At 45.7% G+C, this 26,599-nt stretch overlaps 2 protein-coding genes, 1 non-coding gene and 1 pseudogene across 6 annotated transcripts in view; 3 read left to right on the top strand and 1 right to left on the bottom strand.

Moving 5' to 3' along the window:
* The first annotated feature begins 361 nt into the window (after positions 1–361).
* Positions 362–1,694, top strand: LOC122706438 (annotated as a pseudogene).
* Positions 1,695–3,529: 1,835 nt separating this feature from the next.
* On the bottom strand, positions 3,530–3,603 carry TRNAI-AAU. Its single transcript has one exon. It is a non-coding gene; the product is annotated as a tRNA-Ile (tRNA).
* Positions 3,604–11,469: 7,866 nt separating this feature from the next.
* On the top strand, positions 11,470–13,074 carry LOC122706436 (60S ribosomal protein L9-like). Its single transcript, XM_043921567.1, has 3 exons — positions 11,470–11,475; positions 12,474–12,519; positions 12,575–13,074. Exons 1-3 carry the CDS (start codon positions 11,470–11,472, stop codon positions 13,072–13,074), a joined length of 552 nt encoding a protein of 183 aa, XP_043777502.1.
* Positions 13,075–15,456: 2,382 nt separating this feature from the next.
* The window catches only part of MOK (MOK protein kinase), a 40,837-nt gene continuing 29,694 nt past the window's right edge, over positions 15,457–26,599 (top strand). For 2 of the 4 annotated variants that reach the window (XM_043922150.1, XM_043922145.1), the window contains exon 1: positions 15,459–15,675. In XM_043922150.1, coding sequence (XP_043778085.1) covers positions 15,669–15,675 — 7 coding nt within the window. In that variant the 5' untranslated portion in view covers positions 15,459–15,668. Of the gene's footprint in view, positions 15,676–26,599 lie in introns of all 4 variants that reach the window. The other 2 variants (XM_043922148.1, XM_043922147.1) reach the window with 2 other exon arrangements.

Below are 26,599 nucleotides of genomic sequence, written 5' to 3'. Positions count from 1 at the left end.
TGAAACTATCACAACATTGTTAACTGGCTATATCCCAATACAAAATAAAAAGTTAACAGAAAATGTGAAGTCTGAGATCTCTCTGAAAAACAAAAAACAAAATGTAGCAAAAGATCTCCAGATGCTTCTGTCACCCAAAAGTTGGGTTCGCCTCTAGGTGAGCATGGACCCAAAACACAGCCACGTCACAAACTGAAGGAAGGAAGGATGCGCTCCTTGCAGGAAGTAAGGAGAACACCAGGGCTCTTTCCTAAAGTGGTGTCAGTTCAAACAGCAAAACTGGGGAAGGGGCTTGGGTGGTATATACATGTTTGTGAAGGGGCTTGAGCAGAGGAGAATTCAGCATAGAGTTGGGGCAAAGATGTCGATTGAAATCAGGAGGGTCAGAAAAGGTCAACATCACGGGCCTTTAGGTTCCAGTAGATCTGGTGGAGGGAGTTTAAATTCTGCAAAATAGCTCAAGAAAGTGCTTCAGGCTAATCTTTATCTTTGAAACAGAACTGGGAGTCTTTACAACGGATTCACTATCTTTGGTGCTGTCACTTCTCTTGCTGGATAACAACTTGTTCTCTTGTGCCCTTCAGATTGTTATTACTGAGCTTTTCCTCCTGCTCACCCCCACTTTAGGCTGCACTGTGTTTGCTCTGGGCTCTAGCTTCCTACTAAGCTAGCGCCGCTGTGGGCTCCCTCCAGTCACCATCATAGTCATCTCCGAGGACCTCATCAGCCACGATGAGATGTGCTCTGACATCCCCCACATCCGGGAGGTTGCAGACGTACTGTCGTGGACGGATTGTGTCTGGAGGTGGAAGGGAATATGGCCAGTAGGACAGAGGGTAACACTGATGACTCATTCACTGGTGGAAATTTCTCCGCTGAAGACCCCAAGGATGAAGGTGCTGAAAGCACAGCAATCACTGACATTGATATTGTCATGAACCATCACTTACAGGAAATCACAGAAGAAGCCTACAAGTGAAACAGGAGAGAAAGGGGGCGGGGCACAACCTTTAAAAGAATGGCATGGCCATAGGATACAATATAAATGGTTAGAGCCAGCGGGGTCCAAGACGGTGACCAGACTTCCACTAGACCTTGAGCCCCCCCCGTATAAGCTCATTGTAACGTATCAGCAAGCTAAGTGGCACACCCACAGGCACTCATTAGCATATGAAATTACCCACCCCAATAAAAAGTGACAGCCCCATACCCTGAAGCCGCTCTGGCCTTCCGAGATGGCCCACGCTGTGTCTGTGGAGTGTTTCTCTCTAAATAAATCCACTTCTTACCTATCACTTTGTCTCTCACTGAGTTGTTCCTGTGATGAGCCATCAAGACCTGAGCTTCATTAAGTCCTGAGACCAGGTGTGTGATCTCAGTTACAAGACCGTGAGCTCAAGTCCCAGTGTGGGTTGCATGGTTTCACAAGAAACACATGAAAGATTACATGAAGTCAATCAAAGGGAAACTTGAAGAAGAGACCAGAAAGACTAAAACCTTTTATGACAGGGGCTGCGGAACAAATCAAGCACATCCTTACTAGTTTTACAAACTATTGGTTCTTTATTAGTGTAAACATGGATTCAGACGGCATGGTTGCTCTCCTGGACTTCTGTGAGGATGGTGTGATCCCATACATTATTTTCCTTAAGCATGGTTTAGAAATGGAAAAATGTGAACAGACTTGGCTGTGAATTTGAATCACCTATCCTCAAAACTGGCTGCTTGCTGCTTTTCATCCACACAACACCAGGACTTAGACAACTGGGACTGATGTCATTCTGAGCTTTTTGTTTATTTTCTCATTGATTTAGGGCTTCTCTGGTAGCTCAGACAGGAGCAGAGGTTTGTTTTTTTTTTTTTTTAATTTTAAAAATTTTATTTATTTTTAATCGGAGGAAAACTGCTTTACAGTGTTGTGTTGGGGTCTGTCATACATCAGCATGAATCAGTCACAGGTCACACGTATGTCCCCTCCCTCTTGAAGCTCCCTCCCACCTCCCACCCAATCCCACTCCTCTAGGTTGTCACAGAGCACTTGGGTTCAGCTCCCGACCCTGTACAGCAAATTCCCACTGGCTCTCTGTCTTACAAATGGTAATACATATGTTTCAATGCTACTGTCTCAGTTTGTCTCACCCTCTCCTTCCCTGTGGAGTGGAGGTATGGTTTTTGAGGGGGAAAAACACATGTCATGTAGGTTGTCTAAAAATTGTTGTTGTTCAGTCACTAAGTCGTGTCCAACTCTTTGCGACCCCATGAACTGCAGCATGACAGACTTTCCTGTCCTTCACCATCTCCCGGAGTTTGCTCAAGCTCATGTCCATTGATGCCATCCAACCATTTCATCTGTCGTCCCCTTCTCTTGCCCTCAGTCTTTCCCAGCATCAGGGTCTTTTCCAATGAGTCAGCTCTTTGTATCAGGAGGCCAAAGTATTAGAGCTTCAGCTTCAGCATCAGTCCTTCCAGTGAATATTCAGGGTTGATTTCCTTTAGGATGGACTGGTTTGATCTCCTGGCTGTCCAAGGGAATCTCAAGTCTTCCCTACTACCACAATTCAAAAGCATTGATTCTTTGGTGCTCAGCCTTCTATGAAGTTTCAACTCACACATCCCTGTATGACTACTGGATAAACCACAGACTTGACTAGACAGACCTTTGTTGGCAAAGTGATGTCTCTGCTTTTTAATATGCTCTCTAGGTTTGTCACAGCTTTTCTTCCAAGGAACAAGCGTCTTTAATGTCTAAAAATTAAATGCATTTAAACTAAACAGGTCTCATTATTACTGAGACCTGTTCAAGGACATGTATGGTGGCCAGGCTTAGAACACTAATTAGTTAGGCCTGAAAGGGCTTTTCTCACGTCCTGAAAGTTATGCCTGGTTCTCGTTCCCCGCGGCCTGCTACCCTATCTGCTTTCTAATCCTAACTCCTCACTATAGACTGGGCAGTCATGGGGCCGGTCCTTGTCTCCACGCCTGCCGGGATGCAGATCTCCTTCCGGGTTCCCCAGCTGGACTAAGACGCATGCAGTAGGCGCTGCATAAACGTGTGGAATGGCCTTCGCTTTGGCAGCACATACACTAAAACCTGAAGGACACAGAGATAGGGCCCCTGAGCAAAGATGACACGCAAATTCGTGAAGCGTTCCATCTCAAAAAAAAAACAAACGTGTGGAATGAATGAATTCCAAGGCTGGATTTTCAACTCTAAGAAACACCAGAAAACTGAAAACCGAGGTCCCCCCGAGGGCTCTCAGAAGCTCTGCATTGGGGAGCAACCCGCAGTCACATCGGAGAGCACCCTAAAATAGGCCCTAAAGAGGCAGCACGCCCCCAGCGCGCGGGGACTTGAGTTACCCTGCCCTCCCTCCGCACCCCGCCCCGACTGCCGACCCAAGTCCAGAGTGACTCCGCGATTCCTTCTGTTTGCACGCGGCGCAGGGCACTCAAGAAGCCTATTTTTCAAGGCAGCTGGGAAACAAACCCATAAGCTGGAGAAAAGAAAAAAAGAAAAAGTTGTCGTCTGTGGCCCGTACGGGGATCGAACCCGCGACCTTGGCGTTATTAGCACCACGCTCTAACCAACTGAGCTAACCGGCCACCTGAGCGTGTGGCTCCGCCGGCTCACTTACCAGATATCCACGCCTGCGCTGCATGGAGCGGACCGAGCGCCTCCCCGGCGGAGTCCGCTGCGCTGACTTCCACCCGGCGCCCGCCCGCCCGCCCGGGCTGCAGCCGTCCTCGTAGTCACCCCTGTGGGCCAGATAAAACAACTGAGGCCTTGGGGCCTTTAAGGAGAGGGGAGGAGACTTTTTAGAGCGAATTGGAGGCTTTCACCGGAAAAATGCAAGCTGCCCCTGAAACTTCTTATCTGGGGAGTAGGATTCTCCAATTCAGTGCTATTTTTATTCATCACTGCGAATCTCACAGCGTGGAAACTTCGTGTATCAAGAGCATTTGGCACTGCTAAATGCAGTTTGGAAAATGCAGAAAACCAGATAAAGGATCAAAGAATCCGAATTCCCCACCGCCCCGAAACAACGGCTAGTGGGGTCTTGGCATCCTTCCTGCCAATCTTTTTTCACTGGACGGTGTATTATATATATACGCAACCTTGTGAAAAAGAGTATAATTTTTATGTTGCTTTTTGTACTTAATATTCTATTACATGTATATTTCTAAGTGAATGAAAATGTCATTTTAAGTGGTTCCTCAAGGTTTCTTAACTAAGGCATAGTTTTTCCTCCTCCCTCCTTTTGGAAATGTTTGGAAATTGTCATTTTGCCCTCTTTTGTTAACTAGCACATGAATAAATCATGAAATAGCTGTGGAATGGGCAATGTGACAGCCACTGCAAAGGTGTAAGGTCTGTATGCCAAAAAAAAAAACCCACCCAGGAGAAAAGTGCTGCTGCTAAGTCGTTTCAGTCGTGTCCAACTCTGTGCGACCCCATAGACAGCAGCCCACCAGGCTCCCCCATCCCTGGGATTCTCCAGGCAAGAACGCTGGAGTGGGTTGCCATTTCCTTCTCCAATGCATGAAAGTGAAAAGTGAAAGTGAAGTCACTCAGTCGTGTCCGACTCTTAGAGACCCCATGGACTGCAGCCTACCAGGCTCCTCCGTCCATGGGATTTTCCAGGCAAGAGCACTGGAGTGGGGTGCCATTGCCCTCTCCGGGAGAAAAGTGCTGGGAAGACAAAACTCAAAGACGTCCATTCCCCAGCCGTGTGTCCCGGGGGTCTCTTGTTCTCTGAAAGGCCCTAACTGCCTGAGCTAATGCGCAGATGCTCCAGGAGTGCAGAAAAGGAGCTCCAGCTTTTCACCTAGTCTACGCCTCTGGTCTGATCACTTCAAAAAACTGCTCCCACGGGAGATGGTTCATCAAGGTTCCCTGTTGCAAGCAACAGAAGCCAAGCCTAGTTTATCTTAACCAAACAGATTTAATTGAAAAGATGTGGGGAAATAGATGGGGAAACAGTGGACACAGTGTCAGACTTTATTTTTGGGGGCTTCATAATCACTGCAGATGGTGATTGCAGCCATGAAATTAAAAGACACTTACTTCTTGGAAGGAAAGTTATGACCAATGTAGACAGCATATTAAAAAGCAGACACATTGCCAACAAAGTTCCGTCTAGTCAAGGCTATGGTTTTTCCAGTGGTCATGTATGGATGTGAGAGTTGGACTGTGAAGAAAGCTGAGCGCCGAAGAATTGATGCTTTTGAACTGTGGTGTTGGAGAAGACTCTTGAGAGTCCCTTGGACTGCAAGGAGATCCAACCAGTCCATCCTAAGGGAAATCAGTCCTGAATATTCATTGGAAGGGCTGATGCTGAAGCTGAAGCTCCAATACTTTGGCCACCTCATGTGAAGAGTTGACTCATTGGAAAAGACCCTGATGCTGGGAGGGATTGGGGGCAGGAGGAGAAGGGGACGACAGAGGATGAGATGGCTGGATGGCATCACCGATTAGATGGACATGAGTTTGAGTAAACTCTGGGAGTTGGTGATGGACAGGGAGGCCTGGTGTGCTGCGATCCATGGGCTCGCAAAAAGTCGGACACCACTGAGCGACTGAACTGAACTGAAGTAGGGAGTTCCCCAGTGGTTAAGACTCTGAGCTGGCATTGCCAAGGCTCCAGGTTCGATCCCTGGTGGGGGAAATAAGATCTCATAAGCCTCCAGGTGCGGCCAAAATATAAATAAAATAAATATCATGAAAAGACACACAGGGAACCCAAAGCCCCTGCTCTGTGACAACCTAGAGGGGTAGGATGGGGAGGGAGGTTTAAGAGGAGGGGACATATGTATATCTATGGCCGATTCATGTTGATGTATGGCAGACACCATCACAATATAGTAATCATCCTCCAATTAAATAGAAGTAAAAAATACATACCATGAAAAGATGGGAAGTTGCTCACCTCACCAGCAGGGAAGGCTGGAGAACCAAGCGTGGACAAATAGCCACACAGTCAAAACATGCTCATTCAGCCTGGCCACGCCCTAAGCCCCAGGACTCAGCTGTGAGCAAAACAGACCTAATCTTGTCTTCACGGGGCTCAGAGCTGTGCTGCATCAGGGACCAAGAGACCCCGGGGACACATGGGTGGGGGGATGGACGACAATTTCCAGACATTTCCAAAAGGAGGGAGGAAGAAAAACTATGTCTTACTTAAGGCATAGACAAGTTTGGCAAAAACAGGTTTTAGAGTGCTTAGACAGGCTTAGGTGCTGTGCTGAGTGTATTAAACTGTGCTGCTAGTGGAGGCTTGATCGGACAAGTTCCTGGAGACTGGGACGCTTGACTGTGCTCTGAAGGACAAGGATAGATCGGTGTATGCCAAGGGGGTAGAGTGAGCTGCCTACAATGGCAGGCATCCTGCCCATTTTGCTTACAGGTGAATGTCCAGAGTCTAACACCCTGTCTGAAATAATACATGTTTAATAAATAGGAGTCAGGTTATTACTGAACCAAACTTGGGTCCCCTCTCTTGTTCATTGCAAAGCCCATCTACTGCCCCCGGGTTATGGTGAAAGAAAGAGCGACATTTATTGAAGGAAGCTGAGCAAGGAGTCCAGCAGAGCTGGTGCTTGGAATACCCCAACTCCCCAGGGGGTTTCAGCAAAGCATTTTTAAAGGCCAGGTGAGGGAGGGGGCGTCACGGGGTATGTGATGAGCTCACACACAGTTCTCTGATTGGGTGATGGTGGTAACAGGGTTATGATGAATGGTGTCACTGGGTTAACATTATCAATCCTTTAAGCACCAGTAGGTCTGGGGCTTCACGCTCATGGTCATCAAGAAGTTAATTTCTTCCATTTGGTGGTGGTTGTTAGCACCTGTAAAACAACTCAGGATCTGTGCAACAGATACTTTTATCTAGGCGCTTCCAAGAGAAGCCAGAACAGAGGACGTGGGGGAGGGGATCCATCCTGGGAAGGCCCCAAAGAGTTCTCAGTTACAAGATGGATAAACGAACTAATTTCAAAGTTATCTTACACTTTAAAACAAAGTCAGATAAAGTTATTTCTCTGAGTTGAAACTGTCCTTTTCTGGCCCAGTCCTGATAGGGTTGCCAGATTTAGCAAATACTTCAGCATATGCACTACTGTCCTACGCACTATCTGGGGCATACTTATACTAAACCAGGGGCTTCCCAGGTGGTGCTAGTGGTAAAGAACCCACCTGGCCAATGCAGGAGACATAAGAAAAGCCAGTTCCATCCCTGGGTAGAGAAGATCTCCTGGAGGAGGGCAGGGCAGCCCAGCCTAGTATTCTAACCTGGAGAATTCCATGGACAGAGGAGCCTGGCGGGCTACAGTCCATGGGGTCGCAAAGAGTCGACAAGACTGAAGAAGATACTTAGCACACACACTAAACCAGTATTAGTTGTTGATCTGAAATTCAGTTTCAGCTGGGCATCCTGTGCTGTATCTGGCAACCCCACAGCCGGAGTAACAGCCGCTTGAAAGACCCACCTAACCTGCTGCTTTCCCCGCTTTCTTCTGCCACAGCCCTACACCCTCTTTCGTGGTTGTTCCAGCCACATTTCCTGAGCAGGAGAGGCGCTCCGGCCAGGGCCACCCAGGATTCAAGGTCGGGAGACGCAGTGACTAAGCACAGACGGCAGGGGGCACCCTAGACCGACGTAGTGAGCTGCGCACTTGGGTGCCTGGGCTCCTCGGAGTCCGGTGCTGGTGGAGGGCTGGGGCCTTTGCACAGCGCTCTTCTCCAAACCCCTCTGAACTTCTCCGGCCATTTCTCACCCCATCTTATAGGACTTCCTGGACAAACAAGTCCTAATTTTCAATCTTGGAGTTAGGAAAACATACATGGTCAGAATTAGACCCGTATAGTTACGTGGATTTTTAAACATCCAAGGGGGTGCTTTGTTGCATGCAACTATCTCAGATTTTAGTTGTTTGCTTTAAAATCAACTTGTAAAACTTGTCATTCTGTTTATAAATTGGAACCTTTGGTATGAAAATAAAGGCACCACTGTATTCGTTTCCTCTCAGTGTGTGTATTAGTCACTCAGTCCTGTCTGACTCTTTGTGACCCCATGGACGGTAGCCAGCCAGGTTCCTCTGTCCATGGGATTCTCCAGGCAAGGATACTGGACTGGGTTGCCATCCCCTTCTCCAACTCAGGGATTGAACTGGGGTCTCCTGCACTGAAGGCAGTTTCTTTGCCATCTGAGCCACCAGGGAAGTCCATTCGTTTCCTCAGGGTGCCATAATAAAATCCCACAAACCGGGTGATGAAAACAACACAATTATGCACTCACAGTTTTGGAGGCCACAAGTCTAAGGTCGAGGTGTCTTCAGGGCTGGTTCCCTCTGAAGGTTCTGAGGAAGAACCTGTTCCAGGCCTACTCCCACGCTCCTGGTGGTTTGCTGGCATTTGGATGCTCCCCGGCTTGCAGAAGCATCACTGATCTCTCCCTCCAACCTCACACTCATGGATCCCATGTTCCTAGAACAGCGCCAGGCACAGCACACATTCAACTTAGTATTTGTTAAATGAATGTCAAATTCATTGTGCTGAGCATTTTACAGCCTTTTCAATCTGGAAACGTGTCCTTTTGTCCTGGCAATTTTTTTTCTGTTTTGGCCATGCTGTGAGGTTTGTGGGATCTTAGTTCCCCAACCAGGGATTGAACCCATGATCCTGCAGTGGAATCTTAACCACTGGACCACCATAGAAGTCCCCTTTTTACATTTTTCATTTTGACTTGGGGCCCTGGTGTGCAGAGACAAAGAGAGAGCTAAACACTTTCAACATTGAAGCTGAATTCTTGCCAGCTGATTCTGGGAAAAAAGGAAAGAAGGGAAGGAAAAAGAGAAGTGAAATGCTTCATTGTACAATATGTACTATGTCAAAGCTGTTAGACAATACAAAAGAAAAATAGACAAACAGAAGGGTTTTTCAGATGTTTCTTCTAATTTGCTACAACAAATAGGTTGATTCAAGGGACTTGTAAAATGTACTTCTTGAGAGTACCTGCATTCATTGGAGAGCTTTTATAAAGGTCTCTTTTAGACACAATGGCTGTAGAAGCACAGGGAGCTGGAAGCCAAAGACCCGGGTCAGAGCCCAGGGGACCACCAGTGAGTGGGTGATTTTGGTAAAGACCTTCCCCTCTCTGGATCCCCAGCAACAGGCCATATGACTCCTACAACCTGTCAGTCTGCCTGTTCAATACCTCCCTATCAAGGATGAAGGTTTACCCTTGTTATTGTTGTTTAGTTGCTAAGTCGTGTTCAACTGTGACTCGAACTGTTCATGGGATTTCCCCAGGCAAGAATACTGGAGTGGGTTGCCATTTCCTTCTCCAGGAGAATCTTCCTGACCTGGGGATCAAACCTGTGTCTCCCACTTGGCAGGTGTATTCTTTATCACCGAGTCACCTGGGAAGCCCAAGGTTTGTCCTAGATGCTCAACAGTCATCGAAAATCGGCTTGCCCCTTATCACAGAGGATGACAGAGCAGCTGACAGCTGATGGTGTTTCTTGATTACTCAACAACCTTTATCGAACATTTGCTCTTGGCCAGGCCTATTTTAGGCCTGATGCAGAATCCAGCCTCCATACACTGACACCAAATTAAATTTTGGAGACAGAGTTTTGGGTGAAGTAGAAAAGAGCGGGCTTCCCTGGTGTCTCAGGGAATCCACCTGCCAATGCAGGAGACATGGGTGCGATCCCTGGGCCAGGAAGATTCCCTGGAGGAGGGCATGGCAACCCATTTCAGTATTCTCACTTGGAGAATCCCATGGACAGAGGAGCCTGGCTGGCTATAGTCCATAGGGTCACAAAGAGTCAGACATGACTGAAGCAACTTGGTACGGACGCACTTACTGCTACACAACGAAGTGACTCAGTTACACACACACACACACACACACGATCTATTTCATATTCTTTTCCATTATGGCTTATCACAGGACACTGAACTGAGTTCCCCGTGCTATCCAGTAGGACCTTGTTGTTTATTCACTCCACATATGCGCATTTGCACCTGCTAGCTCCTCCATCCCCGCTTTGGCCTGAGGGCTCCTCCTTTGTCTCCACATCTCCTCCCTTCTCTAGTTGACAACTGTGTGAACCTGCTCCTTGGGACTCAGGGGAGGTCTTGGAGGCTGAATGAAGTCTATTTCCTACAAACAAGACACTTAAAGGGGGACATGGAAAGGTTTTTGTGCCCAGGAGTGCTACAGGGTCTTGCCTGGCTTCAGACTCTGGGCAGAAATCAAACAGTATACTCTAGAGAGACAGAGACATTGCATCTACTCTTCATTCTTTGCATCACTCTTTGCAGAGGGTATTTTTATCCTCATTGTTCAGAAATGAGGAAACACTGGCCCTGTAACTTGGCTAGAGTCACTCACTTGGTTCACTCTCCTACCACTTTAAGAATTTTTCTATTCTCTTCTTAGGAAAAGTTTTTTCACACTTAAAAAATCTATTGTGCCATGTGCTTTTTTGTTGGAAAAGTGCTTGGACTTCTCTTTAGCCTGACGTTGACTTGTTTTGCATCCACACTTGACCTGACTGCAACCTCATTCATAACTGCTTTGGTTAACTGCCATTCCTCATGTTCATTTGAATGGCTAATGTTCTTGCTCTTATTTCACATTCCTGCTCTTGCTAAGTTGCCTCTGAGATACATTTATTATTTATTTTTATATTATTATTATTATTTTGGCCATGCCACATGGCTTGTGGGATTTCCGTTGCCTGACCAGGGATTGAACCCAGGCCCCAACAGTAAAAGTGCTGAGTCCCAACCACTAGGCTACCAGGGAACTCATTATTTTCTGAAATCAATCTGATTTCTAATATCCATAGGTAGATTTGCATTTTACCCACCTTACCAAGGTTAACGTGTGAATTTCTGTCTTTCCTAATTTTTCTAACTTCTGCCCATTTCCTGGTTTGAACATTAATTAAGAAGCTCAGCAGAAACAGATAGCCTGCTAAACATAGCTTGAATCTCTTGAGACTGGGAATTAGGGAAAAGCTAATGTTGGGATACAGGATGAACTGTCTGAGGAACAGTTTTGGAATGAGTCAAAAGGCGCAAGTGGCTATAATTAGGCGGTATTCATGCAGAGCTTTAAAAGCAGAGCTCCAAGGATGCAGGCTGGTTTCACTTCACAAGCATCTCTCGAGCATGTGACATATGCCTGGTGGTTTTATGCGCTGAGCAGGCAAGGGCTCAGGGTGGGGCCCTCCCCGGAGGAGCTCACAGCCTATTATTTCTCATCTGTCAATTCTCCTTTTGTCATTTAGTGCACAAGTGGTCTAAGGAAGCAGGTACCTAGGCCACACAGCTGAAACCCAAGAAGGCTGACCCCTCTGTCTATAAACTATACAGAAAGACCTTCCCAGGCTATTCTGAAGTAGCATTTCCTAGTCTTCTTAGAATTAAAGAAAGAAGGAGCTAGTGGGTCTCAAAATATGGTCGTAAGTGCAGCAGTGGCATCACTTGGGATTCTGTTAGAGATGCACATTTTCTCTCTTTTTAATACTTATCATATTTATTTGTTTGGCTGCACTGGGTCTTAAAATTGAGTCTTGCAGGATCTAGTTCTCTGACCAGGAATGGAACCTGTGCCCCCTCCATTGGGAGTGTGGAGTTTTAGCCACTGGACCACCAGGGAAGTCCCAAGATGTGAATTTTCAAATCCCACCCCAGAATGACAAACTCAGAAGGTTTGTGGTTGGGCCCCTGCAGAGTCCAGAATCACCTGAAGGCAGGTGACTTTGCTGCAAGTTAATGACTGAGAACCTCCACTCTAGGAAAATCTCACCCAATTCCCTTTCTGCCTTCCTGCTAAGGTCCCTGTTGGTTTCCTTTGATCTTCCACTCCGGAGGCCCTTCCACTCCCCTCTTCCAAGGTCTCCAAGTACGAAGTGCAGGTTGCGGACCAGGGTGCTGGTGTTCGTGAAGCTGGAGGGCTGAAGTCCAATAGCCCCTGCTCACCTGGGGCAGCGCACCAAGGCTGTGTCTGCCTACAGGGGGTGTCTTACTGTGACCCTTCCTCAGGGTCAAGACCCCCTGGGCTTCTTCAGGATTTCACTACTAATTGTCCACAGTGAAGGTGAATAGAAAATCCAAATGATGATGCTAAATGCATTCACCTGTTCACCTCTTAACAGGTATTCAGTGAATACCCAGAAACTCCTTCTGCCTGCAGAAGAGATAAAGCACAGGTGGGTTGGCTAAGGAACTTAGAACCTACCTTGGTAGAAGAAAAGAATATGAAAAAGACAGTGTGAGAAAGAAAGTGAGAGCAATGTGACTTAAATACAAGTCCCCACCTAAGGGGAAAGACTACAAGGAGATAGAAGAGAGAAATCAAATTCCAGTGATCTGGAGAGATTAGATGTGGCTTTTCAGAGCCAACAGGGACAGGACCACCCACAGTAATACCCACAACTCATCCAGTGCGAGATTGTAGGCCATCCTCAGCAATCAGACTGCCGGCCTTCCAGAAAATATCGACATTACTCTAACTAGTAGTAGTAGTGCTCCGTGGGTAAGTCGTGTCTGATTCTGCACTTACTCTGAAGGGACGCACAGCTACTGTGAAGGGCCCCAGAGGCACCCGGTGGAGGGACTTCAATCACATCAATGTAGCATTCAGTCTCCTTGGAGAGAAAAAGAAGAGGCTCCAAGTTGACAAATGGTGGGGAAATAAAAAGGAACTGGTTACAGTTTGCACGATCTGTAGTCGTGTACAGAACATGATCAAAAGTGTCACACTGGGCTTCTGCTACAAGATGAGGTCTGTGTGTGCTCACTTCCCCATCGATGTTGCTATTCAGGAGAATGGTTCTCTTGCTGAAATCGAAAATTTTGGGAGTGAAAAATACATCCACAGGGTTCAGATGAGGCCAGACATTGCTTATTTAGTACCTCAAGCCCAGGAAGATGAGTTGAGTCTTGAAGGAAACCACATGGAACTTGTGTCAGATTCAGCAAGCCACAAGAATATCAGAAAAGTTTTGGATGGTATCTACGTTTTTGAAAAAGGAACAGTTCAGCAGGCTGATGAATAAACTCTGGGTGGTCTGGCTACAGAAACCACAAGATGCCAGATGATTCTTTGGACTCATTTATGATATTTTAAAGATGCAATAAAAGCTCTTTTGATATGGGAAAAAACAATAATAATACCAGCAATAATCACCCCGGTTTTTTTCAATTCGCTTGATAAAATTCACATAATGGACCATTCTAACCATTTAATACATACAATTCAGTATGATTTTTACTAGACTTACAAAGTTGTGCAACCATTACCACTATCTAATTCCAGAATGCTGTCAACACCACAAAAAGAAATCCCTTACCTGTTAGCAGTCACTCTCATTCCCCCAGTCCCTGGAAGCCTGTATCTACATTCTGTCTCTATGGATTTGTCCAGTCTGGAATTATTCTGTAAACAGAATCATACAATAGGTGGCCTTTCGTGTCTGGCTTATTTCACTTAGCATCATGTGTTTGAGACTGATTTATGGGTTTGGCGTTTCCTTCTGGGGCAATGAAAATGTTTTGGAGCTAGATAAAGATGATGGTTCCACAACATCGTGGATGTACTGAATGTCACATTTTAAAATGATTGATTCTTAGAAAGATGGTAACGATAACCCTATATGCAAAACAGAAAAAGAGACACAGAAATACAGAACAGACTTTTGAACTCTGTGGGAGAATGTGAGGGTGGGATATTTCAAAATAACAGCATGTATACTGTCTATGGTGAAACAGATCACCAGCCCAGGTGGGATGCATGAGACAAGTGCTCGGGCCTGGTGCACTGGGAAGACCCAGAGGAATCAGGTGGAGAGGGAGGTGGGAGGGGGGATCGGGATGGGGAATACGTGTAAATCTATGGCTGATTCATATCAATGTATGACAAAACCCACTGAAATGTTGTGAAGTAATTAGCCTCCAACTAATAAAAAAAAAATAGAAAAAAAATAAAAATAAAATGATTGATTCTATATTATGTGAATTTTGACTTAAATTTTTAAAGAGAAGTTAAAAAACAAAACAAAGTAGATACCTTTTGATGATGCCTTCGAATTGTGGTGCTGGAGAAGACTCTTGAGAGTCCCTTGGACTGCAAGGATATCAAACCTATCAATCCTGAAGGAAATCAACCCTGAATATTTACTGGAAAGACATGCTGAAGCCGAAGTGCCAATACTTTGGCCTCCTGATTCGAAAAGGTGACTCATTGGAAAAGCCTCTAATGCTGGGAAAGACTGAAGGCAAAAGGAGAAGAGGGAGGCAGAGGATGAGATGGTTAGATAGTATCACCAACTCAAGGAACATGAATTTGAGCAAACTCCGGGAGACATGAAGGACAGGGAAGCTTGGCATGCTGCAGTCCATGGGGTTGCAAAGAGTCGGACACGACCTAGCGACTGAATAACAACCACCTTTTGACTCAGCAGCTCCACTTTAAGAATTTCTCCTGTGGGCACACATGAACGTATGGAACATGATGTGTGTTCAGGACTGTCCCTGCAGCAGTGTTTGAAAGGTCAGCTTATTAGACACAACCAAGATGTCCAGCAGGGAACCAGATAAATAAGAGATGGTGCAACCATGAAGTGGGACTTCCCAGGTGGCTCAGTGGTAAAAAGAATCTGCTTATCAATCCAGGAGTCGAAGGAGATGAGATGAGAGAGAGATGATCCCTGGGTCAGGAAGGGCCTGGAGAGGAAGAAATGGCAACCCATTTCAGTATTCTTGCCTGGAGAATCCCATGGACAGAGGAGCCTGGTGGGTTACAGTCCCTGGGATCGCAAAGAGTTGGACACGACTGAGCACGCACACACACAACTAGAACTAGAAGAGCCATTAAATAAAATAATGAAGCTCTTTGGGTACTGTTAGGGGAACGTATCCAAGTTAAAGTATCAAGTAAAAAATGCAAAATACAAAGCAGAGTCTATAGGAGACTACCACTGGTGTAAGAAAGAGGGAAAAAAGAATAAAAGGTTTCTTATGAGTTACCTACTTTATGCGGAGAGGAACTGGGGACAGAACAGTGGGAGGGAGGATTTCCAGTCTGTTCTGTTTTTGTTATTTTTGAATCTTGAATCATGGGACTGTACTATCTATAGTCAGTGGATATTCAATTGTAACATGCGACTGCAAAGAAAAGGTATCAATCGACAATTATTTAGTGTATCCCAGCCCAGTTAAAGCTCAAGGCTGTCGTCCAGGCATTAGGTCCCAAATCACTAAATTCTCAGGACGGCTGGGGATAGCGCTCCCAGGGAAAGTCGCCTACACTCAAAAGCCGGGAACAGCTTAAAGGTGCAAGGAGGGCTGCTTAGCAACTAGAGTGAGGAGGCGGGCCGTACTGCGCACGCGTACATGTAGGACCGGAGGGCGCCGATGGGTCGTTTTGCGCACGCGCGGACTCCGGCCTCGGGGTGGTCGGGACCTGACGGTTGCTAGGGTGACAGGGATACAACATGGCCGCCGGATCCTAACGCTCTCCGTTTAGGGACCACCACGGAGGTCCTAGTTCGGGACCCTGCCTCTAAGGAGTGGAAGCCAGGGCCTACACTTTCTATCCCTTTCTTCTCCGTCCAGTATCGGCAAGGGGTTGTCGCCGGCTTCCGCATCCAGGATGAAGAGTTGAGTGGAGCCGCGAGGGGCGGGACCAGAGGGCGAGTGGCGGCGGGTGGGGGCCGGCTTCGGGAGGCACTCGGTGGCCGGTGGGAGGTGGGCAGCGTGGGGGAATCCCAAACCTCCGTGGGCTGTCGGGGACCCGCGTCCCCGGGGGCAGCCGGAGCGGGCAGCCCGAGGGGTTCAGGGCTGGTCGGGCTGTGAGGGGTTTCAGAACGTCGACCCGAGTCCAGCTGAGGTTTATTTTGGTGCGAGGTTACATTAGAGTTTGGGGAGTTTTTAATTCTTTTAAATGGTGGGTTGAAAACATTTGGCAGTAATGTAGTGAGCGGTTACAGTGTGGCTTCGTACCTTTTATTGTCCTACCTACTACTGGTTTAGTAGACAATTGAGAGGAAAGCTGGGCTGTGTATTTTACTTTATTATTACTTTGGGGTCAGGTAGTACTGTTTTTGTCAGAACTTCTTTACAGAAATTTTGAAAGAACCTTTTAGTGAAAGAGCGTTGCTGGGAAGTTATGAAATGAGATAGTCATCCTTGAAAATGTGAGGGGTATCATATTTTTCTGTGCTTCAATGTGTGGATTATGAACAATCCAAGTGTAATCAACTAGAATGAGCTGCTTTTTTATTTTTACATCACTGTACGGATATACTTGTCATTTATGCTGTGAATCTGAGGTCCAGAAAAATTCCAACCTGTTTTGCTGTGAAAAGATTAAATTATGTTGGGTGTAGTTATGATGTTAAATTTGCATTGTATCCTGATTGTCACTTGGTAAACGGTATATTGCATACATTATGTAACAAAGATGTTTAAAAGAATTCATCTCATTCATCCTTTCCAAGACATTCTTATTTTCTTCATATAATTTATTTTTCCCAGTACTGGGTCTTCATTGCTTCACGAAGGCTTTCTCTAGTTATATCATGTGGGGGCCGCTCTTCGTTGTGGTGCCTGGGTTTATTGTGGTGGCTTCTTTTTGCTGAGCACAGGTTCTGGTGCACAGGCTTCAATAGTTGGAGCACTCGGGCTCAGTAATTGCGGCTCACAGGCTTTAGTTCCTCCCAGGCATGTGAAATATTCCCTGACCAGAGATCAAACCCGTGTCCTCTACATCAGCGGGAGGATTCTTACCCACTGTACCACCAGCGAAGTCCAGGAGGTTCTTATTTTCTTTCGTTAGATATTGTTTAAGTGATTATCTTTTTCAGTAATGCACCCAAAGCAGTAGTTAGAATACAGGGTCTACAAAAGGCTTTACATTTTTATGTATAGTGTGGACTTACATACACGTGTATTTTACTGTATTCCTTTTTTTCCCTTCCCAACTATTTATTTTGAAAAATTTCGAATCTACAGAAAAGTTGCAAGAGTACACTGAATATTTGTACACCCTTCACCTAGATGCTCCATTTGCTGTGTGTTTGTGTGCTGTCTCACCGTGCACTGGCATTCTCTCTGTCTGAATTATGTATTTATTTTCACTAAACTTTTTGAGAGTTAGTTGTAGACATCATTACATTTCACCACTAGTAATTCAGCAAATATCTGATAAAAGCAAGAACATTCTCCTGCATAATCACAGTAAATAGCATGCCGATAGAATATTGTTATGTAATATGCAGTCTATATCTCACATTTCCCCAGTTATCCCAGTAGTATCCATGATAGGTGTTTTTATTTTTTCCAGGATCCCAGTCAAAAATCACAAATGTTAGCATATATATACATATATATATATATACACACATATATATACACACACACAGTACATATATATACACACACACACACACGATCTGTATGTTAATATTTGCATTTTCTGATTTGTATCTTTAAACTTTTGTTTTTTAAAAATATTTATTTATTTGGCTGTACCAGGTCTTAGCTGCAGCATGCAGGATCTTCAGTGTGAAGTCTTAGTTGTGGCACATGGGATCTGGTTCCCTGAGCAGGGATTGAACCCAGAGTCCCTGCATCGGGAGCTCGGAGTCTTAGCCACTGGGCCACCAGGGAAGTCCCAAAGGGTGAAGTTTAAATTTTAAAATTTTATGTTTTTTTCCAAGTGTAATTGACCCACAACATGTGCTGGTCCCAGCTGCACAGCATGGTTATAGTGTTTCTGCACATCACAAAATGATCACCGTTTTTACGAGTCTACGAATAATTTTATGTCTTTTTGTGTTTTCATGATGTTTAGTAATTCAGGTCACCATTTTTCCCACACAGCATGAACTAATTAATTTGGTACAGCCTTCTTTATTGAAGGATCTTGACCTTGTTTTTAGTGATTTGGTTTGAAGTACTGTCTCTCTCAAAGAGAGTGGGAATTAGAAGCTGAATCCTCTTTTAAACTCTAGTTGAGAGTTACACTTAGTAATTAACTTTCCCCTTAGTTCTGACTGGAGAAGGAAATGGCAACCCAGTCCAGAATTCCTGTTTGGAAAATCCTGTGGATGAGAACCCTGGTAGGCTACAGTCCATAGGGTCGCAAGAGTCGGACACGGCTGAGCGACTAAAACAACACCATAGTTCTGATGCTTATCACCTGCCTTGATCAAGATCTTTAGAAGCAGTTGTTTTTTTTTTTTTTTTTAGAAGCAGTTTTAATACAGATAGTTGGATTCAGGTGTGACAGTTTTAGATTTGCACAAAAAGTGAATTTGAACTCTATTTTCATGCTTTAAATAAGGCTCACATTTCACTTAAACAGGTCTCGGTTTGGTAAAAATGAATACAATCTTAATATGAACAACTTACTTATCTTCCGCGTTCTATCTGCCTTTTTCATATAGCTATGTTATTTAAACTTTAAAAAATTTGTTTATTTTTGGCTTTGCTGGGTTTTCGTTGCTATGTACTCAAAGTCTTTCTGTAGTTGGAGCAAGTGGGGGCTACTCTCTAGTTGTGGTTCATTGGCTTCTCATTGCAGGATCTTCTCTTGTTGCTGAGCATGGACTCTAGGCTCATGGGCTTAGTTACTCCAAGGCAAGTGGGATCTTTGCAGACCAGGAATCAAACCTGTATCTGCTGCATTGATAGGCAATTCCCAACCACTGGCAGCCAGAGAAGTCCTATTAATGTTTATAGTCCTCAGCATATAAGTCTTTCACTTTCTTGGTAGGATTTGTTTTTATTATTTTTTGATGCAATTTAAAAGGGATTATTATTTATATTCCTTTTCTGATATTTCATTGTTAGCATAAAGAAATACAACCAATTTCTGTATGTTAATCTTGTATCCTGCTGCCTTGCTGAACTTAATCAGTTCTTGTAGTTTGTGTGTCTTTAGGGTTTTCTATATATAGTATCATGCCATCTGCATATAATGACAATTTTGCCTCTTCCATTCCAATCTGGCTATCTTTTATTTTTCTTGTCTGATTGCTATGGCTAGAACTTCCAATACTATATTAAATAAAAGTGGTGAGAGTGGACATCCTTATCTTGTCCCAGATTTTAGTGGAAAGGCTAAGAGCCTTTTCATTTTTATTTACTTCGGTTCAGTTCAATCCCTCAGTCATGTTCAACTCTTTGCAACCTCATGGACTGCAGCATGCCTGGCTTCCCTGTCCATCACCAACACCCGGAGCCTGCTCAAACTCATGTCCATTGAGTCGGTGATGCCATCTCATCATTTCATCCTCTGTTGTCCCCTTCCCCTCCCACCTTCAGTCTTTACCAGCATCAGCGTCTTTTCCAGTGGGTCAGTTCTTCCCATCAGGTAGCCAAAGTATCGGAGCTTCAGCTTCACCATCTGTCCTTCCAATGAATATTCAGGACTGATTTCCTTTAGAGTTGACCTGTTTGATCTCCTTGCAGTCCAAGGGACTCTCAAGAGTCTTCTCCAACACCACAGTTCAAAAGCATCAATTCTTCAGCGTTCAGCTTTATTTATGGTCCAACTCCCACATCCATACATGACTACTGGAAAAACCTTAGCTTTTACTAGACAGACCTTTGTTGGCAAAGTAATGTCTCTGCTTTTTAATATGCTGTCTGGGTTGGTCATAGCTTTTCTTCCAAGGAGCAAGCATCTTTTAATTTCATGGCTGTAGTCACCATCTGCAGTGGTTTTGTAGCCCAGGAAAATAAAGTCTGTCACTGTTTCCTTTTTTTCCCCATTTATTTGCCATGAAGTGATTGGACTGGATGCCATGATCTTAGTTTTTTGAATGTTGAGTTTTAAGCCCATGTTTTCACTCTCATTTTTCACTTTCATCAAGAAAGTGAATCTTTCAGTCAAGAGAGATTCTTTCATTAAGAATCTCTTTAGTTCCTCTTCGCTTCCTGCCATAAGGGTGGTATCATCTGCATATCTGAGATTTCTCCCAGCAGTCTTGCTTCCAGCTTGTGCCCCATCGTTTTTACTGGCTACATAATATTTCAGCTTGTGGATTCAATCCTTGATCAGGGAACGAAGCTCCAGCAAGCCATGTGGCCAAAAAAAGATGCAGAACTTTTCTATCACCTGCGAAAGTTGTCTTGTGCTCCTTTGCAATCAATCCCCTCCTCCACTCCTGGCTCCCAAGATCATTGATATGCTTTCTATTACTAAAATATTGCCTTTTCTAGAATTTCATATAAATGTAGTAAATATAAGTGTATGTGGTTTTCTGAATCTGTCTTCTCTGTTTAGCATGGTTTTTTTTGGTTCATGCACGTAGTGGCAGCTTAGTGGTTTGGTCCTTTTTATTGCTGTATTCTGTCCCATGAATATGCCACAGTTTGTCTATTCATTTTTCAGTTAGTGAGCATTTGGTTTGTTCCATTTTGTGGCTGTAGTGAATAATTCTGCTATGAACATTCATGTACAGGTCTTTGTGTGGACATTTGTTTTCATTTCTCTAGATTCCTAGGAGTTGAATTGCTGGATTGGGTTGGAAGTGTGTATTTACTTTTATAAGAAAAGTAAATACTGTTTTCTAAAGTGGCTATTCCATGTTTAATTTACTGTCATCCGTGTGTGAGAGATCCATTTATTCCACATCCTAGTCAACACTTGGTATTTTCAGTCTTTTAAATTGGAGCCATTCTAGTGAATGTGCTTTAACTTGAGTTTTGAGAGCTAGTTGTTGTCATTTTATTTGTTCATCAGCTGTCTTCAGTCTTCCCCAATGGCTCAGTCGGTAAACAGTCTGCCTGCAATACAGGTGACGCAGGAGACTCAGGTTAGATCCTTGGGTCAGGAAGATCCCTTGGGGGAGGAAATGCCAGGAGAACCCCACGGACAGAGCAGCCTGGCAGGCTACAGGCCAAGGGATTGCAGAGAATCAGACACGACTGAGCATACTAGCACACACAGCAGTGTCGTGAAAGGCACAGGTTATGGCTCAGTGTGGACGTGGTCAGGGGATATTGTGACTGGAGTGCTGGGACAGAAGACCCAGACGTTTCCAGTAAGGGAAGAGCAAGCTCGACTGTGGTCGCTACTTGGGAAGGTCATGCCGCTCACCGCGGGAGTCTGTGCGGCGCTGTTCCTCCAACCAAAGAGTGGGTCTCTATATCATGGGCTTCCCTGCTGGCTCAGACAGTAAAGAATCTGCCTGCAAAGCAGGAAACCTGGGTTCAGTCCCTGGGTCAAGAAGATCCCCTGGAGCAGGAAATGGCAACCCACTCCAGTACTCTTGCCTGGAGAATCCCATGGACAGAGGAGCCTGGTGGGCTACAGTCCATGGGGTGGCGAAGAGTCAGACACGACTAACACTTTCACCCTTTCATATCATTGGCAGTGGGGTTCCCAAGCTCTGCCTTTCTCATGGGCATTGTCAGCTGAGCCATTGCTTTGGCAAGGGTCTTTTACCATGGTCACCACTCTTAGCGGTACATTCGTGTGACTTCTGGCATCTCCTGGGCAGCATTCTGTTCATGGGAGACAGCAGTGGCAGTGTGGTTGGGGAATTCTGGGATCAAACTCCCTGCCTGTGAAGCCTACTGCTTTATCAGTGTGACCCTGGGCAGGCTACCTAAACTCTCAGTGGCGTAGTTCCTCATTTGTAAGTGGATTAATGAGGTACCTGTTGCAAGGGATTGTTGAGATGATTAAATGAGAGTGGTGCCTGATGCTTAGCGTTCAGATCTTGGTGTTTAATAAATATCTTTCTCTGATAGAAGGAACCAGGACTCCTTGTCCAAATGGCAATCCTAGGACTGAAACAGAAAATATACAAGATTTTGTAGTGCCAGAAAGTAAGAAAGTACTGAAAAAACAAATAATGTAAACCTAGACAAACAAACCTTGTCGATGGGGGCATGTCAAAGGGACCAAGGAACCAACAGAAAGAGCTCCTAAAGGCCAGAGCAGGAACAGTTTGAAGCAACACACTAAAGTAGCATTGGATTATCCCAGAATATAAAATAAATATCCATGGAGTCCTACTAACATTAATGAAGAAACATATTCTGAAAGAGAGTTTGATGGAGGACTGTGAAGGTAGTTTAAGGAGCATCCTTCTAGTCATTTATCCTCCCTACCCTTCTGGTCTGTCTGTTGTGTTTATATGGATGGTCTGACCTGGGAAAGGAAATGACCTGCAAGGCAGGAGAGCGCTCTCGTTGTGATCTGAAATACCTGGTATTTAAACAGAGATGAATAAAAAAGGATTGGTTGCCAGTTAGTCAGTAGTAATAATTCTGTGATTCAGCTGTCAAAGTTCCTCCTGCAATGTATGTCTGGAGGACTATAGGAATATTGGACTAGGGGCATGTGACATGGCATTTCTTCTTTGATTCATTTGTTGAGGAGTGTGTCCAGGGCATGAAAGAGGCTAGGACTTTGCTTTTAAGAGGGCTTATGGCCTTGTGGAGAGAGGTGCAGAGTGGACGACAGACAGGTCTGTGGCAGAGGACAGGGTGCACACAGAAGGAGGAAAGACATGTGCCCTGAGGCCTGCCCGCCAGCTTGGTCCTGGGAGACGAGGATCTACAGCATCACATATTCAGTTTTGGACACTAAGTATCCGTCAGTTTGCCTTTAATATTATCTAAACACGAGTGTGGCTCTCTCCCTCTGCCTCTCTTTTCAAGTAAAGGACCTAAACTTGGGGGCTCGGACACTGTCCTCAAGCTGAGGCGCCGTGTCTTACTGATCCCTGTGTCTCCATGCGTGGCCCGGTGCCCGATGTGTAGCTGGTGCTCTTGGTCTTTACTGATGTCCAGTCATGTAGTCACACCACCAGGGCTGTTTAATTTAGGCTGAAGTGTAGTGCACATTGGGCTTCCTAGGTGGCACTAGTGGTAAAAACAAAAACAAAAACAAAACCCACTTGCCAGTGCTAGAGATGTAAGAGACGCGGCTTCGATCCCTGGGTTGGGAAGATCTCCTGGCATGGCAGCCTACTCCAGTGGTCTTGCCGGGAGAATCCCACAGACGGAGGAGCTGGAGGAGAATCCCATGGACAGGTGGGCTACAGCCCGTAGGGTCAGAGAGAGCTGGACACAACTGAATCGATTTAGCGTGCTCGCACGGCAGAAATTGTGTTGGGGGGGGTGTGGGTCCCAAGACCACCCCTAGATTTGCTCAGAGAACTCACAGGATTCAGGTTACACTCTTAGAGCTGTGATGTCCTCAGTGAAAGGAGGCAGAGCCGCGATGGAGAAAGTGACGTGGGGCAAAGCCTCGAGGAAACGAGGCACACGCTCCTGAGTCCTCTCCTGGTGGAGTCTCACAGGACGTGTTTCATCCTTCCAGCAGCAAGCTGTGACCGCACGTGTGACCTGTTTTCTGTAAGCACAGCTCACGAGAGCCCCACTGCTGGGGATTTTACTGGGAGCTGAGAACACAGGCACCCTCTGCAGATTCAGCGCACACCATGCTGCTTGCTTGAAGAGTGTAGGCATCGTGAGTGACTCTTAACTGCATAGAGACTGGTGGGAGCCCTTCCCGAATCCGGGTTCCCAGGTGGCAGGCAGAGCCAACCTTGCAAGCAGATGTCTCTATGGAGAGTGGCTTTTGGCCCACCATGTAAGCTTTTTTCTGCATAGTAATAGACTGTCTCTTTTCAGGGGAATTTCTGGGCATTCCAGTCTAGTCCATCCAAGAGAAGGGAATGGTTTGGTGGTGTTTTAATGAGCAGCAATTATTCCCTGGCTGTTCTTTGATGAGCAGGAGTGGGGTTAGGTGGGTCAGGTGGGTCTTCCTGAGGACCAGAGGACAGATTACTCATAGAAGCATCCATCTGGTTGAATTTTCCCACAAAGTTTCAAGTTTGGAGGCTCCCTAAGAAGTCTGTCACAGTAGTTTTATGATGCTGCAAACTGGACACACTAGTGGTAAGCCACACACAGGGCCTGTGTTCTGGTTGGTTTGTTTTGAAGAAGCTTCTCGGGAGGATTCACCCAAGAATCTTACTGGTCTGGTACCAGGACTTACTGGGCCTGCGACCTGTTTGAGGGAGGCTCTGGGCTTTCGTTGAAGCTGTGGTTGTCAAGCGGGTTACAGCTTCTGGTTTTAGTCAGAAGGGCTCTGATGCTTGTGTCCTGCAGACCCCGCCAGGGCTGAGCCCTGCCTCACTCCAGCCAGCTGCTCTCGGAGGGCGAGTGGGGTGAACTGTAGAACTGGCAGAACAGCTTCAAACTCCTGCCATGCTGGGAGCTCAGTCAGTTACTTTTTACTCAGGGAAGACTTGTGAGGAGGGATTGTAGGGCTTAAACATCCGCAGTGTGGGGGTCTAGAGCAGCCCCAGGGCGTGTTAACTGGTGTTCTTGAGAGACCTGTCTGTTCCCACGCAGCGCGGCCCCTGTGTGCTCCCGGCGCCCTGGGGACACGCTGCTGATTCAGGGAAAGGCTCTGAGGAATTCCGGAGTCAAACCTGTTTCTCTTTAACCTAACCTGCATTTCCTAAGTTTATTTGCTTGTGGAACCCCCTTTTGGGGAGTACCCATTACTGTCTTAGGGGTACTAGGTTCTGCAGAACTCAGTTTGGAAAATGCTCGTCAAGAGAATATCAGCGCCCTCGGGTAGTTTTCCTGCAGGTGATGCTTGGGGGGCCCTTCCTGGTGTGATGGCCCAGCTCTTCTCACACAGAGTACAGGCCGTCCATCATACTGTTCGCTTAGGACTGTGGCTTTTAGTGTACAGATTTCCTTACATGTGAATTGTTGTTCAGTCGCTGAGTCGTGTCTGACTCTTTGCAACCCCATGAACTGCGGCACGTCAGGCTTCCCTGTCCTTCACCATCTCCCTGAGTTTGCTCAAACTCATGTCCATTGAGTCAGTGATGCTATCCAACCAACTCATCCTCTGTCGTCCCCTTCTCCTCCTGCCTTCAGTCTTTCCCAGCATCAGGGTCTTTTCCAGTGAGTCAGCTCTTTGCATTAGTGGCCAAAGCATTGGAGCTTCAACTTCAGCATCGGTCCTTCCAATGAATATTTAGGGTTGATTTCCTTTAAGATTGACTGCTTTGATCTCCTTGCAGTCCAAGAGACTCTCAAGGGTCTTCTCCAGCACCACAGTTCAAAAGCATCAATTCTTCAGTGCTCAGCCTTCTTTATGAATGGAATGGTCATAACACTAAAACCATATTTCATTGTCTCAGCATTCTTTTTTTTCCTGCTGTTGTTTTTTGTGTGTTTGTCTTGGTGTAATATAGTTTATGTCCAACTCTTGTAAGTTGGCAGGACCAAGTACTGTGAGTGTTGGGGCTGGCAGTCCTGCCCAGAGAGTTTTCATTTGGGAAACAGGATGGCAACCTGTTTCAGGAGCCAAAAGAGGCTCTCTGGAGCTAACCACAGAAGAGGACATCTAGTCTCCCTGTTAGGGGGTCTGTGGGGGAATATAAGCGGTCCCTAAACTTTGCTTTTCTCATTCAAGAGGTGGTTTCAGTCTGCTTTAGTTGTGAGGACCACTGAGCTCACTACACTTCACAGTGTGGAGGTGTATTATAATTATAACCGTTAATTAAGGCTAAGCTTGAGAACAGGACAGTTCTAGAGCAGGAAGGCCTGGCCCTCCCGGGAACTGGGACCGTGGTGAGAGCCAGCTCTTGTTGGGTCTGGGCAGTGGGACTTTGTGAACGTCACTGTTTCGACAGTAATATGATCTGAGTCTGTTTTCCTTTGTGCCTTTCCCTGCAAATACTCTTTATATCTTTTCTGTTCCTCATACTTTCTACTTATTCCTAACTTTGGCTTGCTTTTTTTTCTTCCAATTTTTAAACATTGGAGCATAATGTCCATCCAGAAAACTGCACGAGCTATGAGTACAGGTTGGTGAGTTTTCCGACAGTGAACGTACCCGTTAACCTGCTACACAGTCAGGGGACAGAAGTCCCCGGGGTAACCACTGTTCTGACTCTGACACCACAGAGTTGTCTGTTTTAACAGCTTTATTGGATATAATTTACGTACTATAAAGTGCACCCAGGTAAAGTATATGATTCAGTGCTTGTTGGCATTTTTCCTGAGTGCTGCAACCATCATCATCATCGGTTAAAGCACTTTCCTCATCATCCCAAAAAGAAACCAGTATCAACTCGCATCAATTCCCCCTTTGCTCCAGACCCCGCCCACCCTCGGCAACCACTCATCTACTTTCCGTGTCCGTGGATTTGCCTATTAGGACGTTTCATGTAAACAGCCTTTTGTGCTTGGCTTCTTTGGCTTAGCATGACGTTTTCACACTTCCTCCGTGCTGCAGCATGTGTCTGCGGCTGAATACCGTCATTGTGTAGCTAGACCGTATTTTGTTGATCTGTTTAATTTACTTGGCCATGCCAGGTCTTAGTTGTGGCACTCGGAATCTTCATTTATTTAGTTTTTATTGCAGCATACAGGATCTTTAGTTGCAGCTTGTGGGATCTAGTTCCCTGACTAGGGCTCAAACCTGGGTCCCTACGTTGGGAGTGCAGGGTCTTAGCCACTGGACCGCCAGGAAGTCCCTGTTGACCAATTCTTTAGTTGATGGATGTTTCTTTTCTTCCGACTTCTGGC

The sequence above is a fragment of the Cervus elaphus genome, chromosome 13 (genome assembly GCF_910594005.1).
Source record: "Cervus elaphus chromosome 13, mCerEla1.1, whole genome shotgun sequence".
Lineage (NCBI taxonomy): Eukaryota > Metazoa > Chordata > Mammalia > Artiodactyla > Cervidae > Cervus > Cervus elaphus.
The sequence above is the reverse complement of the archived record's forward strand: the minus strand, read 5'-3'. Positions and strand labels throughout refer to the sequence as shown.